This window comes from Salvelinus namaycush, chromosome 16, assembly GCF_016432855.1.
Source record: "Salvelinus namaycush isolate Seneca chromosome 16, SaNama_1.0, whole genome shotgun sequence".
NCBI lineage: Eukaryota > Metazoa > Chordata > Actinopteri > Salmoniformes > Salmonidae > Salvelinus > Salvelinus namaycush.
In genome coordinates this window covers 10,933,280-10,952,916 of record NC_052322.1, presented here as the reverse complement: position 1 = coordinate 10,952,916, position 19,637 = coordinate 10,933,280, and the positions used below count along the sequence as shown (strand labels likewise).

General features: G+C 43.3%; 1 protein-coding gene across 2 annotated transcripts in view; it reads right to left on the bottom strand.

Moving 5' to 3' along the window:
- Positions 1-19,637, bottom strand: part of LOC120060968 (kazrin-like) — a 244,800-nt gene that overhangs the window by 45,107 nt on the left and 180,056 nt on the right. Inside the window, exon 1 of one of the 2 annotated variants that reach the window (XM_039010423.1) lies at positions 7,925-8,018. The exons of the other annotated variant lie outside the window; for it this stretch is intronic. Within the exon in view, the coding sequence (XP_038866351.1) occupies positions 7,925-7,952 (28 nt within the window). The 5' untranslated portion in view covers positions 7,953-8,018. Of the gene's footprint in view, positions 1-7,924; positions 8,019-19,637 lie in introns of those variants that run through there. 2 annotated transcript variants of the gene reach the window in all.

Here is a 19,637-nt window from a genome sequence, read left to right as displayed (position 1 = left end):
TCAGGACTCATGGACTTGGGAGGAAGTATTAGAGGGAAAAGGAAACTGGGCGCACATTGGGGAATATCGCCGCGCTCGTGAGGAGATGGAGGCAGCGCGAGCCCAGGAGCGGTGGTATGAGGAGGCAGCAAAGAGACGTGGCTGGAAACCGGAGAATGAAGCTCAAAACCGGATTTATGAAGGTATGCGGCTAGCACGGAAGCCCGTGAAGAAACCCCAAAAATTTCTTGGGGGGGGGCTAAGAGGTAGTGGGCCAAGGGCAGGTAGGAGACCTGCGCCCACTTCCCAGGCTAACCGTGGAGAGCGGGAGTACGGGCAGACGCCGTGTTACGCAGTAGAGCGCACGGTGTCTCCTGTACGTGTGCATAGCCCGGTGCGGGTTATTCCACCTCCCCGCACTGGTAGGGCTAGATTGGGCATTGAGCCAGGTGCCATGAGGCCGGCTCAACGCGTCTGGTCTCCAGTGCGTCTCCTCGGGCCGGCATACATGGCACCAGCCTTACGCATGGTGTCCCCGGTTCGCCTACATAGCCCGGTGCGGGTTATTCCACCTCCCCGCACTGGTCGGGCGACGGGGAGTATTCAACCAGGTAAGGTTGGGCAGGCTCAATGCTCAAGGGAGCCAGTACGCTTGCACGGTCCGGTATTTCCGGCGCTACCTCCCCGCCCCAGCCCAGTACCACCAGTGCCTACACTACGCACCAGGTTTCCAGTGCGTCTCCAGAGCCCTGTTCCTCCTCCACGCACTCTCCCTATGGTGCGTGTCTCCAGCCCAGTGCCTCCAGTTCCGGCACCACGCACTAAGCCTCCTGTGCGTCTCCAGAGCCCTGTACGCACTGTTCCTTCTCCCCGTACTCGTCCTGATGTGCGTGCACTCAGCCCGGTGCCACCAGTGTCGGCACCACGCACCAGGCCTATAGTGCGCTTCGAGAGGTCAGTGTGCCCTGTCCCTGCTCCCCGCACTAGGCTTGAAGTGCGTGTCTCCAGTCCGGTGCCTCCAGTTCCGGTACCACGCACCAGGCCTACAGTGCGTCTCAGCCGGCCAGAGTCTGCCGTCTGCCCAACGGCGCCTGAACTGTCCGTCTGCCAAGCGCCGCATGAACTGCCCGTCTGCCATGAGCCTTCAAAGCCGCCCGTCTGCCATGAGCCTGCAAAGCCGCCCGTCTGCCATGAGCCTACAGAGCCTTCCGCCAGACTGGAGCCGCTAGAGCCTTCCGCCAGACAGGAGCCGCTAGAGCCTTCCGCCAGACAGGAGCAGCCAAAGCCTTCCGCCAGACAGGATCAGTCTGAGCCATCCGTCTCCTCAGCGCCGTCTGAGCCATCCGTCTCCCCAGCGCCGTCTGAGCCATCCGTCTCCCCAGCGCCGTCTGAGCCATCCGTCTGTCCCGAGCCATTAGAGCCGCCCGTCTGTCCCGAGCCATCAGAGCCGTTAGTCAGTCAGGAGCCGCTAGAGCCATTCGTCAGTCAGGATCTGCCAGAGCCGCCAACCAGACAGGATCTGCCAGAGCCGCCAACCAGACAGGATCTGCCAGAGCCGCCAACCAGACAGGATCTGCCAGAGCCGTCAGCCAGCCATGAGCGTCCAGAGCCGTCAGCCAACCATGAGCTGTCCCTCAGTCCGGAGCTGCCATGTATCCAGAACTGCCCCTCAGTCCAGAGCTGTCTCTCTGTCCGGAGCTGCCCTTCAGTCCAGAGTTGCCCCTCTATCCTGAGCTACCTCTCTATCCTGAGCTACCTCTCTATCCTGAACTACCTATCTGTCCTGAGCTACCTTGTCCCGGAGCTGTCCCTTATTTTGATGTTACCCGGTATATTAGGTGGGTGGAGTAAGAGGGTGGTCATTCTGAGGGAGAGACGTAAGCTGGGATTGACTATGGTGGGGTGGGGACCTCGCCCAGAGCCTGAGCCACCACCGTGGTCAGATGCCCACCCTGACCCTCCCCTAGACTTTGTGCTGGTGCGCCCAGAGTTCGCACCTTAAGGGGGGGGTTATGTCACGTTCCTGACCTGTTTTCTGTTAGTTTTGTATGTGTTAGTTGGTCAGGACGTGAGTTTGGGTGGGCAGTCTATGTTTTCTGTTTCTATGTTGGTTTAAAGGGTGACCTAATATGGCTCTCAATTAGAGGCAGGTGTTTTTCATTTCCTCTGATTGAGAGTCATATTAAGGTAGGTGTTTTCACACTGTTTGTTTGTGGGTGGTTGTTTCCTGTGTCAGTGTGTGTTGCACCATACGGGACTGTCTAGGTTTGTTTGTACGTTCGTTCTTTTATGTAGTCAGTTTTCCTGTTCATGCGTTCTTCGTGTTTAATGTAAGTTCGTCGTCCAGGTCTGTCTACTCCGTTTGTTGTTTTGTTAGTTTATAGTGAAGTTCGTGTTTTCGTCTTTTCTTTAAATAAATCATGTCAACTCAAGACGCTGCATTTTGGTTTAATCCCTGCTCCTCCTCTTCGGATGAAGAGGAGGAGGAGAACCGTGACACATGTTGACTGGATTCACAAGATGTGTATCTTTCATTTGCTGTATTGGACTTGTTAATGTGTGAAAGTTAAATATTTCTAAAAAATATTTTTTGAATTTCGCGCTCTGCCTTTTCAGTGGAATGTGGGAGGAGTTCCGCTAGCGGAACGCCGGTGCCAGACAGGTTAAGGAGAAATATATCTTTAATTTAATTAATTGGAAGCAAAACATTACACGCCAATGTAAACTGAGATTTTTGGATATAAATATGAACTTTATCGAACAAAACATACATGTATTGTGTAACATGAAGTCCTATGAGTGTCATCTGATGAAGATCATCAAAGGTTAGTGATTAATTTTATTTCTGATTTTTGTGACTCCTCTCTTTGGCTGGAAAAATGCCTGTTTTTCTGTGACTTGGCGCTGACCTAACATAATCGCATGGTATGCTTTTGTTGTAAAGTCTTTTTGAAATCGGACACTGTGGTGGGATTAACAACAAGTTTATCTTTAAAATGGTGTATAATACTTGTATGTTTGAGGAATTTTAATTATGAGATTTCTGTTGTTTGAATTTGGCGCCCTGCACTTTCACTGGCTGTTGTCAAATCGATCCCGTTAACAGGATTTCAGCCGTAAGAAGTTTTAAGACACTTGCCAGTTGGTCAACGCATGGTCTGAGTATGCGTCCTGGTAATCCGTCTGGCTCCGCGGCCTTGTGAATGTTAACATGCTTAACCTTTTCACGCGTGACTTCCAAATATCTCTTACGGTCAAGTTGCACAACGGGATAGTTAACCCTCAAACCAAAGCACGCTGCCTGCCCAATGAACTACAGTTGAAGTCGGAAGTTTACATACACTTAGGTTGGAGTCATTAAAACTAATTTTTCAACCACTACACACATTTCTTGTTAACAAACTATAATTTTGGCAAGTCGGTTAGGACACCTACTTTGTGCATGACAAGTCATTATTCCAACAATTGTTTACAGACAGATTATTCAATTTGTAACTAAATTGTTTTTTTATTGGAAGTATTTAAACATTTGCAAATATGTTTACTTGTGATAGGGTAAAATGTTTATGTTTCTGTCTCCATATGATATGGTAAATATATCCAATGCAAAAAACATCTACATTTAAATGGTATTATATTAATTTGCGAATATTTCCGTTAATTCCCACGGAAAGTTTCCACCTCTGAATATTCCCCAAAATGTGCAACCCTAATGGTAACACAGAGGGGGAGTGGGGGAGGGACTGAGAGAGTTTATATTTGTTGTAAATATTACTGCAAACTTCTGCCCTCTGTTAGTAGTTGAGCAACACAGTGTAATCTCATGTCAATGAGGGTCATAGCAAGAAAGGCCACCACTGAAATCATCACAGAAATCAATATACACTTGTGTATTGATGTGTACTGTATTTTTTTAGATAGATGCTTCTACAGCCAAATTAATTGAGAACAAGACAGTTCTTCAGAAATTTAGGTAAAACTCTGACTAAATGCAGCTAAAACATCAAATGATTTTCATACAGAGAAAAAAAGTCCTAGTTGGATTAAAAATAAGGCTAGGGGGCAGTATCTTGAATTTCCGGATAACTGACGTGCCCAAAGTAACCTGCCTGTTACTCAGGCCCAGAAGCTAGGATATGCATATAATTGGTAGCATTGGATAGAAACCACTCTGTAGTTTCTAAAACTGTTAAAATAATGTCTGTGGGTATAACAGAACTGATATGGCAGGCAAAAACCCGAGGAAAATCCATCCGGAAATGTTTTTGTGTGGAGGTCACAGGCCTTTTCAAAGCAAGCCTATGGGATATACAAAAAAATAGCTCACAGATTGCAGTTCCTAAGACTGTTGACATCTATTGGAAGCCAATCTTCTTTGGGATAGGGGGCGATATTTTGACGTACGAATGAAAAGCGTGCCCAAAGTAAACTGCCTGCTACTCAGGCCCAGAAGCTAGGATATGCATATAATTGGTAGATTTGGATAGAAAACACTGTAAAGTTTCCAAAACTGTTAAAATAATGTTTGGGATTAATTTTGTATGCATTTTGACCGACGGAAACCGAGTGGATTATTGACTGAAGAGCGCCAGCTAAACTGAGTTTTTATGGATATAAAGAATACATTTTTCGAACAAAAGGACTATTTGTGATGTAACTGATTTCATGAAAGTTTAATATTTATAGTAATTTAATTCGAATTTGTCGCTTTGCCATTTCACCGGATGTGAAACCTATCCCAAAGAAGTTATACAGGGTTTCATGCTTGTTTCTTGAAAAATGAACAAGTAGTTGTAGTTTATCCAAGGTGTTCTCATCGGGAAAGGTAGGCTTTTGGTGCACGTGAATGAGGGCGCGCTCTTCGTTCTTTTCCTTTTCTATTGAACACCATTCTTTCCGTCTGAAATATTATCGTTTATTTACATATTAGGGTACCTGAGGATTAATTAGAAACATTGTTTGACTTGTTTGGATGAAGTTTACTGGTAGCTTTTTGGATTCCTTTGTATGCCTGTTGAAATCAATGGCGCCAACTAAACATAGTTTTTTGGATATAAAGAAGCACGTTTTCGAACAAAACAAAGATTCATTGTGTAGCTGGGACCCTTGGGATTGCAAACAGAGGAAGATCTTCAAAGGTAAGGGATTTATTTTATCGCTATTTGTGATTTTTGTGAAGCCGGTGCTGGTTGAAAAAGTATTTTGATGTGGGGCGCTGTCCTCAGATAACCGCATGGTATGCTTTCGCCGTAAAGCCTTTTTGAAATCTGACAACGCAGTTGGATTAACAAGAAGTTAAGCTTTATTTTGATGTATGACACCTGCATGTTCATGAAGGTTTAATATTACGATTTTGTAATTTGATTTTGGCGCACTCCAACTTCACCGGATGTTGTCGATTTTGATCCTGCTAGCGGGATCCGATCCCTAAGAGGTTTTTTAGCAGACTAATTTATATAAATATGAGTTGAGTTATTCTTCGAAATGCCATACTTCATCAGGCACAGGAGAAGCTGGAAAAAACAGCTTATCCCCATTTCATCTGCCTCAGCTGCCAACTGCCAAACATCAAACAGACAATTCTTATATCCCAGCCTAAGACAGAAACGACGCAGTAATGAATGGGGAAAGTAAGAAGAGAAACACAGTTGCACCTGCCAGAATATTTAGAGAGGAACTGACAAATTAGCCAACGAGCGATAGTACTTGACCTTGATAAAGAGCAGAACAATCGTTTTCATTGAAGTGCCAAGGTTGAAGTTGTGGATCCACTAAAAAATGATTTTGTGGTTCATTGCAGAGAGCTAACAATAGCCCAGCAGCTGAATATCAGTTGCCTATCTCCAAGGTCATAACCTTATGCCTTACATGATGAGCAAACACAAATGTCTGGATGTAATAATCATTATTCTCTTTCGCGATGCTGTTCCATCTACAGTTTATAAAGGGTTGCTCTATGAGTTCCACAAACTACACATAATATGTCCATACCAGACTCAAACTTTATACAGGGATGACACCCTCATCCATAACTAAATGTCCTTATTAACCTTCACAGTGGCCAATGAAATCAGAACAGTTGGGTTGTAGTTGTTGGTTTGATCATCCTCTCTTTCCCACATGAAAATCTACTACAGTATAATGTAAAATACTATACTACAGTATTTCATTTGCATATACCCAACTCATCCCCATATCCTAATTTGTGCCACCAATGAGTGAGAAACCTACATGCCAAGTACAGACCATATATTGTGTTCGCTACAGGTTATCGAAAGAGCAGAAGCTCTGAACTATCTGTTCAGACTCCAGTCCTACCTACCTACAGGTTATGGAAAATGTGATATTTTAGTATTTGTCCAGTAGGTTTCCTCAAGAAACAACCCCCCACTACTATGTCAAAGATAATAATCAAACAAAAACACTATAGTAATACTAGTGTTATACAGTACTATACTAAACTGTACATTCCCGTGGAGGGTCCATCTTAACTCTGTTAATTTGTGCCTAGCGGGCACGCCGCCCGCAGCTATGCCAACATTCTCCAATCAGCACCACGCCACTGAGACCACTCTCATGTGTTTCCTGTTTCAACCGAGTCATGTTCATTAGGCACAAAATGGAGGAAAACGGAATGAAAACAGGGAGGGAATACCTTCACTTTCGTTTTCCGTTGCAAAATGTTGCATGGCCAAATGAACATGACCAAGCATTTGCAAACATAAGGCAGCATTGGATTTACCACCTCTCTCAGCATGGAGCTTTTCACTCATCACTTTGAAAGAGTCTGTCTCTTCACAGAAGCCATAGAAAAGCTTTCAGATAATTGAAATGATTTTGGGGGACCTGCATTAGGCTGTAGTTTAGAACGTTCTGTACTTTCTATTTGTGTTCACTGACTGAAATGTAAGTGGCTCTGGATAGAAGAGCGTCTTTTAAATAACTCAAATGAAATATAAAAGGGTTATTAAGAGAGGGGTCGAACAAAACCATCGGAGTGGTGAGTGTGTTTCATTATGCTGAGGTGTAGTTAATGGAGCCTATAATAGAACCACATTTTTTTACGGAGCAACCCAAGCAGTAATACCGAGTCCACAGGCCATTTCAGAAACACCAATTCACTCTTACGAATGTTTAAGAATTCTATTATAGTCCTGCCCTCAATTCAATTACGTATTTGCTTAGTAAGCCTCTATTGATTGTGCTACTGCAGCACAATAGATGAGTCATAAATAAGGTAGCACAGAAAATTGGGTTTTATCATCTTGTCCAAACACACCACGAGTCCACACACCAAACAAGCTGTGCTAATCAATTACGGGGCTGGCTGAGGCAACGCTCATTTGCATAGGAGGTCGGAGACAGTACAGCCCGGTGGTCAGGAACTTGGGCAATATCCAATCAAAACTGATAACCGCACGTTCACGGGGGAAGGGAAAGCAACTATCCTGAACTGTGCACGGTAAGATTAGTGGGTTCAAGGTTTTTTTGTTTCACAACGGCCTGCTAATGTATCTGTAATTACCTGGTGAACCAGATACGCTTTGATTAGATGTTGTTATGTCTACCACCACAAAACTCTGGATTTCAGGTTTTAATTGAATAGCACTCTGTAGTCTATAATCCAATTCAAACGAAAACGTTTTTTTTAAGCGATCGAACGAGTGTGCTCACGCTGGAAGTAGAATGTATATGAGTGAACAAGAGAAAAAAAGACAGGCCTGGCCGCGAGCGTCAAATTAGAAAGGAAGTTGATTTTTCTAACGTCTACGCGGAGCAATGCTGGTAAAATAAGCGAACAAATTGCGTGGGTCGTTTGTAGAAAAGTAATTAGAGGAATTGTTATAATCTTCCCTATGCCAAGTAGCTTACATTTTAAATTACATCTTTAGTCTAAGGTTTATCAGTCAAATAGGCTACATATTTGAAAACAATTGCAGCCTACCTGTGTTGATTTCAATTAAAAGGCACATAGCATAGGCAGGCTACAGCTAGAAAACTCGAGGTCCCGTTTGTAGAAGAACAAGACTGGGTTGTCGATTAACAACTCTGGTTTATTATCTACAACATCATTGTGAGCTAGCCAAGCAACAACAGTTTAGCATAGGTACGGTGGCTCCCTTAGGCCATCTAAGGTGAGTCAAAAGGAACTCACAAAAGTAACTCCCAGGGGCTATATACCGAACAAATACAACTGTTTGTTATGGATTTTCAAGACAACGCAGCGTATGTGAATTGATTCTGTCTACTCTCGCACGCAATGCAAATTTCACGCCGTTGACGGGCATCTCTCAATGTGATTTTGGCTTAATGAGAACAAACTGTAACATCAAAGATGTAAGTTAACACAACTTAGTCAGAAGAGGGTGATATAACTACATTCATACACGCATCCCTTTGAAAGAGACCTCCGGCAAGTACCAAAGCCATCTTTGATGAGTCTGTCTGCGAATACAAAATGTATTGCTGGATTCAGGGTAAACTTTGAACATTGTTATTAGCATAAGCATAGTATATAAGAAGTGGAAGTGACTGGTTTTTATGTCAGAAGTTAATGGTTCTCTGTAGAAAGACAGAGTGGCTGTGGAATGTGCTGGGTGGAGTCATGGAGTGCGATAGGTAATACGGGTGGCCATCTGTGGATTAGGCGAAGGAGGGGTTGAGGTCAGGAGGTCAGGTCAGATCCCCTGAAGGGAGAAATAATGGTTTATTATCCTGTTACCCTCTTCCTGTCGAACCATAAGATGTAAGGATTGGAGAGAAGGAGGGGTGTCTAAAGTGGAGTATATATATACTTGTGATGTTGGGAACATGTCTTTGTCTGAATACAGTTGTCGACCCTTTGGGAAGAATTCAACTTGGTTCAGCTTCTCTAGTGTCCGTGAGTTATTTACTCTGAAAAATTAGAACCCAACAGTATTTATTGGTCAAATATTTGGGGAAGCCTGGCATTCATGATTACACGCCACTTGCTACATTGAAGTTAGCGAGAGAGCAAGTCGCAAGGACAGTGGCACAACGGGCAATATGCTATTCCTCCTCTGCCTCTCTGTAGGCGAGCGAAGCACTGAAACATTCAAGATAAGAGAGTGAGAGGTGGTGGTGGTGGCAGTGGCAGTGGTGGGGGAGGAAGATGGTGGCCCATTTGTCAGCGTCTATGCATCTTTCCGGCTAGGGACCAGGCGAGCGAGCACCACAGCTATGCATTAAAAATGACACCCAGTGTGAGTTTCCTGATAAATGCAATCTCTCGTGTTCTCCTTCCTATCTTCCTCAGGACTATCTGGTTATTTACCATCATTGTGCCTGCCTGTGTAGTGTGTACTGAGAGACTGGGTGTGCACCTTGTAGCTAGTGCTCTTTTTATTGAAGCATAGGGACACCCTCATGGCTATGGCCCTGACTGAGACAATAGCAAAGTATGAAGGCATACATCGTATGTGGATGGATGTGAGGTTATGAAACAAATAGAGTCATACCTGTGAGCTCAATAAACAACTCCTAGTGCAGTGCAGAGTTAATCACTAAGACGCAAAATACCTTTGTGACTGAGCAAAATAAAAACGTTGGTCTCTGATAATCTATGCAGTCACTCAGGTTGTACAGCAATTAGTATTCAGTCACTCCGACACCACACTTGCTGTCAGTTCCCTGAGTGAATAAACAAGTTTATACCTTGGAAAAGCAAATCACACACAATCCCTTATAACAGGCTTCCTCATTGATTGCAACTGCTATTAGCATCATCCAAAAATGGTTTACAATTCACAGGAAGAACAATAGCCTAGTCAATTCTTCACATGGACGTCAATAATGTACTACAAAGGAGTTTTTTTTGACAGTCAGACCTGTGAGCAGGGGCGGACTGAAACAATCATTTAGACCCTGAATTTGACTCCATACCAGGCCACCCTGTTCACGCAAACCACCAGTCTGCTAAGTTTGTAGGCTAACCCTATTTGTTTATGTAACGGGTACCAAACTAGTCATACATTTGGACACTATGTTCATCTGGGAAGAAAGTTATCCACATTACAAAATACAAATATTTGGGACTGACCAAAATGTAGCCTATCTGAACACTGTGTTTTCAAGGTATGCTATGGCTATGGGTGCATGTACAAGGCTAGACACACAAAACAATTAGCCTACACTTTTTAAAAAGAGACTGAGATATACAGAGTTAGCTCAAATGTTCAAATGATTATCTTTATATTCAAGCGTCAAGTATATCAAAAGTATCAAAAAACTTCACACACACACATTCACGGAACTTGAACATAAGCTACAATGTAAGTAAGTATAATACAAAAGTCGAAAAAGCACTCCTCTACAAAAAACTGTAGATTACAATGTTCCCTCACTGGTGCCCATAAAGCCAACAGCACACAATAAACACATCTATACACTGAGTCAATGAAATTGAACATTGGCTACATGGCTGCACGTATAATATGAAAGTCCAAAAAACAAGCCTCTGTACAAAAGCTTTAACTCACAGCAAATGTTCCTTCACCCTTGTCAGCCTGTTAAGGAAGAGTTATAGAATAGCTGCTTCAGAGTAACCAGTAAGTAATTACCACTAGTGACAATGTAAGCTCAAAAAACTAGCCATGATTGTCGGCCATGTTTTCCAAGTTATATGCAGATTCGTGTCTGTGTCCTCTGTAGCTAAGCCCACATTTACCAATAACTTTAACTACATCAATCACACGTTCCATGACCTGCCTCCTCTTTCTGACCTGGTCTCGTTGAACTGACGTTGAACTTATCACTCAGAAGGGTACAGATGTCTGCTTTGAGGAAAAAGGCTTCTGCATTTTCTCTATGGGTCTTGCTTCTCTCATGTTCCTGTACTTTCTGATGGGCATGTTTCCAGACCTGCATGCCTCCTTTGACAAATGCACTATCACTGGCTGAAGGTTTTGCGAATGCAAGACATACTGAGCAGAACAAGGAGTGAGTTACTTCATTGTATGTCAGCCATTTTCTGTTTGTGCCATCTTTGGAGTGGAATACATTGGGAATGACTCTGAGGGGTTTGTTTTGGGTGGTACTGAAAAAATAAGTAAAAATCCTTGGACTGAGGATGGGCTAAATAATCAAATGGATTTTCGCTGTCCCTTTCTATTTTCCCTGTACTGGGCTCTGAACCTCGCTCTCTCTGCACATCTGGTTGCTCTGCAGCATGAGATTAACATCGTAAATAAACATAACTTAAACTTGTATTACTTGTGCAATCATCGATTGTATGCCCTCGGATTACAGTCCTACTGATAATCTCATAAATAAAGTACATATTAATCTAAAATCATAGCCTACATGTTTAGGGTTGTACCTGAAGGTTCCTGCTCTGAGTCTGACTCTGAACTGACCACCATCTCCAGTTCTGCAGGAGAACCTGAAGCTCTAGTGCTGCTGCTGCTGCTGCCGCCTTCTCCACCTTTGCAAAGAAAATACTCTATTATCATACTCAGTATCATTAGTGTATCAGTAGGCTACATTAAAACAGTTCTGGAAAAAATTTAGAGTGGTCTCTTAATTTTTCCCAGAGCTGTATATTATTGTAGTAACTTGTAAGGCTGGTACTAATGGCGCTAATGATCTTTGTCATTTCCTGTGCTGTGTCACACAGGCTACTGTGTTATGTTCATGGATGTATTATGGTTACGTTACTGTAGCCTGTTTCACTGTACAGTGTATGTGCACTTTCCCTAGCTTATGTGGCATGAGTCATGATCGAATGCTGGCAAGTCCATAGTCTAGGTTGACTATTTTACTAGTCGAAACATATTGCCTTCAATGTCATATTATGATCGCTATGTTGCACTATTTGCTATGATATAATTCCTCCACGAAGACGTACGACGTGCAGACTGTTTGGCCTACCGGCCGTTGTGTCACTATTATTAGCTAGGCTACTTAGCTAGCCATGCTGGGTGTCGTGTGTGTGTGTCAGTGTGTGTGGTTTAGCTAGTGTTTTTGACTGACCTGGTCCCTTACTGGCGAACATGTCGCTTATTTTGCAGCGTCTGTGGCAAGGGACTTTCTCTTTTTTATTCTCTCCCTCTCTTCTCCACCTTTCCTCTTCTGACTGTCCATTTCGCCGTGCGACTTGTCTAAAATGTTATCTGTAGAGAGGCAGGTAGACGGTTGCTATGTGCGTCGCGGAAAGACCTGATGTCATTTTTGGTGTGCGCACCCTCGCGCGGGGACACTGCAGCGAGTGAGTGAGAGTCGCGCCTGATGCGTGGATTCTCCATCAACTCATTCCTGCTTGCTATATTATTGCTGGTCAAGTTGACTATTCACAGCAGGACAAAACGACCCTCAGGCCCCCGGGAAATGTCCCGGTGCTCCCGAAGACCAGTCCGCCATTGCCTGTGAGTTCACAGAAAGGGAGAGGTGTGTGTGATACACGGTGAATGAAACAGGGACGATAATGAAGATAAAGCAGTGTTAGTTTGGTGAGGAGCAGCACTGTTAGAGACGGTGGGCTATCTGCAAGGGAATGAGAGGAATCTGTCAGGGCTGTACACTCCTCAGCATTTGTGGCGTAATGAATCTTACACTAGACGAGCCTTCACTGCCACCTGTGCCTCCCCGATTAACGCATCCAACTAATTTGCCAAACAGGGGGTAGCTTAACATAGCCACAAAACTTGAGGAAGCACTTGACTCTCCAAACTGGAGCTAACAGCCGGTCTGGAATAAACTGCTGAAGTGGACCTAGTATACCTGCCAAATGGAACAAAATCCCCTGCCTAATTTCAACTAGTACACCTGACTGCAGGAAGCTCACCAGGCTAACCTTTTAATAAAATGCCAATCTTGCATATCCAACTTGAGCTAGCACATCCATCAACTTGTGGCCGGCACCCAAACATAGATTTCAAGCTTTATAGACCGGTTGTCTGTAAACATCATGAAAATGTGCGCGCGCATTAACCTGTTTGGCGTGCAAGCCCGACGTCGGTACACTTATGACAACAGCCACTTCAAGTGCAGGGCGCGAAATTCAAAAGATATTTTTTTTAAATATTTAACTTTCACACATTAACAAGTCCAATACAGCATATGAAAGGTACACATCTCGTGAATCCAGCCAACATGTCCGATTTTTAAAATGTTTTACAGGGAAGACAAAATATGTAAATCTATTAGCTAACCACGTTAGCAAAAGACTCCACTTTTATTACTCCATCAGTTTTTGACTCCATCAGTAGCTATCACAAATTCGGCCAAATAAAGATATAAATAGCCACTAACCAAGAAACAACCTCATCAGATGACAGTCTGATAACATATTTATTGTATAGCATATGTTTTTTTTCGAAAAATGTGCATATTTCAGGTATAAATCATAGTTTACATTGCAGCTACATTCAGAAATTGCACCGAAAGCAGCCATAATATTTACAGACACCAACGTCAAATACCTAATTACTCATCATAAAACATTTCTGAAAAATACATAGTGTACAGCAAATGAAAGACAGGCATCTTGTGATGCCAGACAATATTTCCGACAACAAGTGTTCATTGTGCAAATGTATTTATTAAAATGATCGAAGCTTGATGATTAGTTGATTATTTCAATCAGCTGTGTAGTGCTTGGGCAAAAACCAAAATGGAAGCCCTCGGGTCCTGAGGACCGAGTTTGGGAAACCCTGGTCTAAACCAACCATATCTGTTTTGCTCTATAGATGCGCACGAGTCAGTTTTGTTGCTAAACAACCAACCCATCTATTTAAACTTGCTTTGAAATGTGAGCTACTAGGCCTACACCAACCAAAACAGTGCTATATGATAGGTGGGAAAAGGCTGCATAAATATGATCCCCAATCAGAGACAACGATAGACAGCTGCCTCTGATTGGGAACCATACCAGGCCAACAAAGAAATAGAAAACATAGACTGCCCACCCTAGTCACACCCTGACCTAACCAAATAGAGAATTAAAAGGATCTCTAAGGTCAGGGCGTGACAATAACATATGCATGCATTAACGCCCTTCTATCCCTCCCTCCACTCCACCAACCAAATCTGCCTTTACTTATTCATAGAAACAGTAAATAATCTTCGTGTAAATGACTAAATGTGGCTATTTGCATAATGGCAGCCATGTTGATATGCAATGGGATCAGTCAATTATTGGGATGATGGTGCTGTCCTGTGTCTCTATGCACTGATGGAGCAGGCATAGACACGGCTGTCACACTATGTCATACAGTAGTAGCCAGTATATGTCACTTATAAGATGGAGGATTGTCAGGACTGACCAGACACCAGCTATAAAAACCAAGACATCTGCACCTCTCTGGGAATTTCTTTACAAAACTACACATCTACACCAACCGGTAGGCTTGTCTCACAAGGCTCTAGAGTATTGTGCAAAGCAGTGGTTTAAAGTACACAAGTAAAAAATACTTTTAAGTAGTATCTGTAATTTACTATTTATATTTTTGACAACTTTTGCTTCACTACATTCCTAAAGAAAATAATGTACTTTTTATACCATACATTTTCCCTGACACCCAAAGTACTCATTACATTTTGAATGCTTAGCAGGACAGGAAAATTGTCAAATTCATACAAGAGAACATCCCTGGTCATCCCTACTGCCTCTGATCTAGCAGACTCACTAAACACATGCTTTGTTTGTAAATGATGTCTGAGTGTTGGAGCGTGCCCCTGGCTATCAGTAAATTAAAAAAATACAAGAAAATGGTGCCTTGCTAATATAGGATTTTGAAAGTATATATATACTTACGTATATTTTAGCAATTTTATTTACTTTTGATACTTAAGTATATTTAAAAACAAATACTTTTACTCAAGTAGGATTTTACTGGGTGACTTTCACTTTTACTTGAGTCATTTTCTATTAAGGTATCTTTACTTTTACTCAAGTATGAATATTGGGTACTTTTTCCACCACTGGTGTAAACACATGCATACTGTGTTAATTTAAGCATCAACCTTCACATCTTCCTGCACCCCTTTGAACTTGCCAACAGTGGTTAACAAGAAACGATTGAGAGAGAGTGAATCGTTTGTCTGTTTATTACCTCAAAAGTCTCTTCAATCATTGCAATGAGTATCTCATTCCGTATCACATCAGAGAGTTTTGCTCTCCTTTCTCGGGGGCTCTCTGTGATTACCTGTCAATAGGAGGGCCCCTCTCTCGCTCCCTCCTTCTCCCTCTCTTTTTCTCATTGTCTCTCTCCCTCTACCCCTCTCTCTCCTCCTCCTGTCACTCTCATTATAAACAGTGGAGATTCTGAATCCTTCCACGTGTGTGTCTGAAAGGTCTGGCAATCTGTCAATGTCCGGCGGCCACGAGGCAACTGAAATTGGACTTGGCTGGAATGGGAACTGAGTTTGAAAATTGATGGGGAATGACAGCAACTGTCTAGAGGGGTTGCATTTTTAGATTGGTTTTCCCACTTCAGACTGAGTGAGAGAGGGAGATGGTGTGGGGGGTTCAATTGAGGCTTGTTACAGGAGACAAAATCAATTAACGTGCTTCATGTCCCCGTAGAGTTCTCTTTCGGCTGAGTGGAAATTCCCTCCAAACCTGGGCGCAAACTCACAACACCTCTGCACATCAGCACAATGACACTCAAGAAGCACTGTCAATACGAATGAGACCAGATAAGCCTAGGCATTTGTGGTTCTGGCACAATGGTACTTCTAGGTCTCAGGGTGACGTCACTGCACAATGGTTACGAGTGCACACCCAGTTAACTAGCTAGCGATTCCACTTCGTCTATAAAGGCCTTGCTTTAGTTCTAACAGCTTAGCCACAAATACTTCCCTTCTCTTATCATGGTGTTCCCTTTGACCAAGAAAAGCAAGTTGATATAAACGGACAAATAGCCATAACAGCTACAGTGCCAAGAGATCAATTCCTTCAAAACAAATTAGTCTCCTAAAGAATGCGACAGTGAATAAAAGGAAAAGATGCAGTGCTTATGAAGGGTTCGCTAGCAGGGCTCCCAAACATTTGTCCGCTGAGATTGAGAAGGCTATCTAAGCCTTATCCAAGGGGCTCAATACAAGGACAATATAACTACCCAAAAGAGGAATGCATTGAATCAAAAAGGGAGTGAAAGATTGGTCTGAGTCAGGAATGTGGCAAGCGGCAAGTATGTTCTTGACAGGAGGTAACAGCCTTTTTCCCCATATTATTGGGGGACTTGGCAGATTCAAACAAAAACAGATGTAAAATCATTAATCAATAATTTTGCTGAATACAGCTTAACCTGTCACAACAACTACTTAAGACATGTTTATATTCCAAATATAGTACATGAGTCCTATCATGAAATCATTTAAGATATCGTATTATGCAAGAAGAACATTTTTGCTTTGATCAGTGATCAAACCCACGGTCAGTGAGAGGGAGATTGAACAAGGAATTTGTTTCAAACACAGTGGCTTTTACGTATGCAGAAGGCAATAGGTCATTTTCAGGATGATAAATTCTACATGCCATGGTAATAAACCAACCAGAAACGTCTGCTATTTCCAAGGTGGAACTGATAGGGATATAACACACACCAAAGCCTGGTTAGCTCTGCCACTTGTGGGAACGTTAAACACGTCCTTGCCCCAGGTATGTGAGTCTTGGAAGAGGCCGATCTCAGAGGTTAAGATGTGAAACAAATAGAGCTGTCACTAGAATTTTCTTTTAAAGCCTCGCTCCACAGTGCTCACATAGCCTTAGAACTCAATTCAAGGTCCCCTCTAGGGATGAAACAGTTACTGGTTTCACGATAAACCACGGTACAATTCCCAACGGTTAGTATTAGAGTTTCAAATTTTAATTATCATTAAACCATGTTTGATTGCCGAGGTTTGAAAAACTCACGGTAAATACTGTCCAGCATCAACCAAAGTTAGCAACAGTCTGATGCAGGCGCAGCATGCAACGTGGGTTTTGTTTTGTGTGAGAACATGGCGGATGGCAGTGACTGCGCTCGGGAGATTTTTCAGCCTTTTAACAGGACCAAATCTGAAGTGTGGTCGTATTTTGGGTTTTACAAGAGCGCTGAGGGAAACTTAATCGAAGATGGTCACCCTGTCTGCAGAACAAAAAAATTGCTGAGAAAGGGGGAAACACTTCAAATCTCGAGTCATCTTCGTGACCACCAACCACTACTTTATAGCGAATGCAAGGTAAGTTAACTTTTAGCTCAATGCATGATGTGGGGACTTCGGAATGGGGGAAAATGTAATGGTTTGTCTGTCTAACTTGCTAATAGCTTGTCTATAATGTAAACTGAAGCTTTCAGTGTTACCTAGTCTTGTAAAACACGACGTGTTGTTCTGCTGCTGAATGCGTCGTGTGTCTGCAGACTCTATTCGCCCATTGCACACGATAACACATTATGTAGTTTAGTCACCCAACCAACATATTTTGTTCATTTAAAATCCGGCAGTCGTCGATTTGGTTGTAAAAGTGTTCCAACAGGAGAAACACTATAGACTCCTATACACGACTCCTGTATTTATGTCAATTGTTGGGCTCATTGCAATTTAATTATATTAATGTCAACACCTGCACATTGGATTTGTTTACATATGGTTGTATTGTTCTTACATGCACATTGCTTTACTTGTGTTGCTTTTATATGCACATTTCATTTGCTTACTTAAGGTTGTATTCATTTAAACCTACACTAGGGAAACTTTTACCTCTCATGGTCACATGGTGCCATCTTTAATGTTAATAAAACTTGGTGAAATGATTTCAGTGTGTGTATCAGTACTTTTTGAAAATGTCCAGCACATTGCAATACTACTGCTAACCGTGATAATTTTTGTCACTTTAATCGTGGTATGAAATTTTCATCTCTAGTGCCCTCTAAACAGAATGAGGTAAATAACCTTTTTCAAAGTGGAATCATATTGAGCTAGCCTGGCTGACCCGCAAACCCACGTGGAACACAGCTGTAACGGGTGTCTAGTTCTTCCTCCTCCTCAGACGAGGAGAGGAGAGAAGGATCGGAGGACCAAAATGCAGCGGGTTGTGAATACATAATGATTTAATTATAGACGAAGACGAAACACGAAGAACACTTGAAATGATTACAAAATAACAAAACGAAAACGTAGACAGACCTGAACTATGAGAACTTACATGTAAGACGAAGAACGCACGAACAGGTACAGACTACAACAAAACGAACAAACAAACCGAAACAGTCCCGTGTGGTGCATAGACGCACACGGAAGACAATCACCCACAAACAAACAGTGTGAACAGCCAACCTATATATGATTCTCAATCAGAGGAAAAGTCAAACACCTGTCTCTGATTGAGAACCATATAAGGCTAATTACCAACCACCTAAACATAGAAACACAAAACATAGAATGCCCACCCCAACTCACGCCCTGACCAACTAAACACATACAAAAATAACATAAAACAGGTCAGGAACGTGACAACAGCGAGCTAGAGTTTGTTTGAATTAGCCTGGCAAATATTGAGCATGCATGAGGGAGGAAAGGGAAAGTTAGTGAGGGGTGGTGCTGGGGAGTATGACTTGCATGCGCACGCAAACACATAAAGATACGCACCCAGTCACACTTATTTGTGACTAGGTACCAATCATCTTAATATATTTCACAGAGAGCTTCTCATTTCACCAGTGGTACTTTTTCCTCATTCCTGTGCTCATCACTTACCCACACACACTCCGAAACCTGAACTAAAGACCTCGGTTTAAAAGCTGACAGTGTTTTATATGACAGTGTTTTTATATACTTTTATTTTATTTTGAATCCTGCGGCTCTGTTGGGCTAAATTGCTGTGAGCGCTGATATCTGTCCCTGGATCCTGCCAGATTCCGTATAGGGGGAGAGACGCGAAAGCCCAGCTAGCATAGCTGGCTGGACAGTCTCAAGTGGAGGCCGCTATTGAACATTTCCAGCATTGCAGGAGCTGTGTTTACTTTGCTTTGTTCTGGGACAATGTGGACCGCGCTGACTTTCAATGTAGCAACTGCTTGCTTGTGGAGGACTACAGGAGCGAAGTAGCTCCTCTTAGCAAGCAAGTAGCAAACCTACATAAGCTACTGGGGAACCCACGCCCACCTACTTTTTATTTTTCTTCCACCCCAGTAGCTGGACGCCGCTCTGGTCTGGTGGAAGTTTCTCCGCCGTGTCGGCTCTCCACAGCCGACTGGCCGGTGCTGGGCAGGGTTCTTTCCCCGGAGAACAGAGCTGTTCTCGACCCAACCAACCAGCCATGGAGGGGTCCTCTGGGAACGGGGATCTCCATGGAGATGTTGAGCCCAGAACTGACACAGACTAGAAACAGCTTTGCCGCCCTGGATCCAGAGGTTCCGGCGCCTTCCTCCTTGGTGGCTTCCAATCAAGGTCGCCGGTACCTGCTTCTTTGTCCTCGGTTTTGTTTCCCTCTCCAGTGGCTTCTACTTCAGGTTCAGGTCCTCGGGGCTCCCAGCCTCACCAGACCGTGAGGCTGCCTGAGAGACCCGGCCCATTCAACATCACCAGCTGTCATCATAGGCAGCTCTATGGTGAGAAACAGCTCGGTCCCGAAGGCAAAATCCCTGTGCTACCCAGGAGCACGAGTACAGGACATAACAAGGCTGCTTCCGACTGTTCTACCACAGATGCCGGGA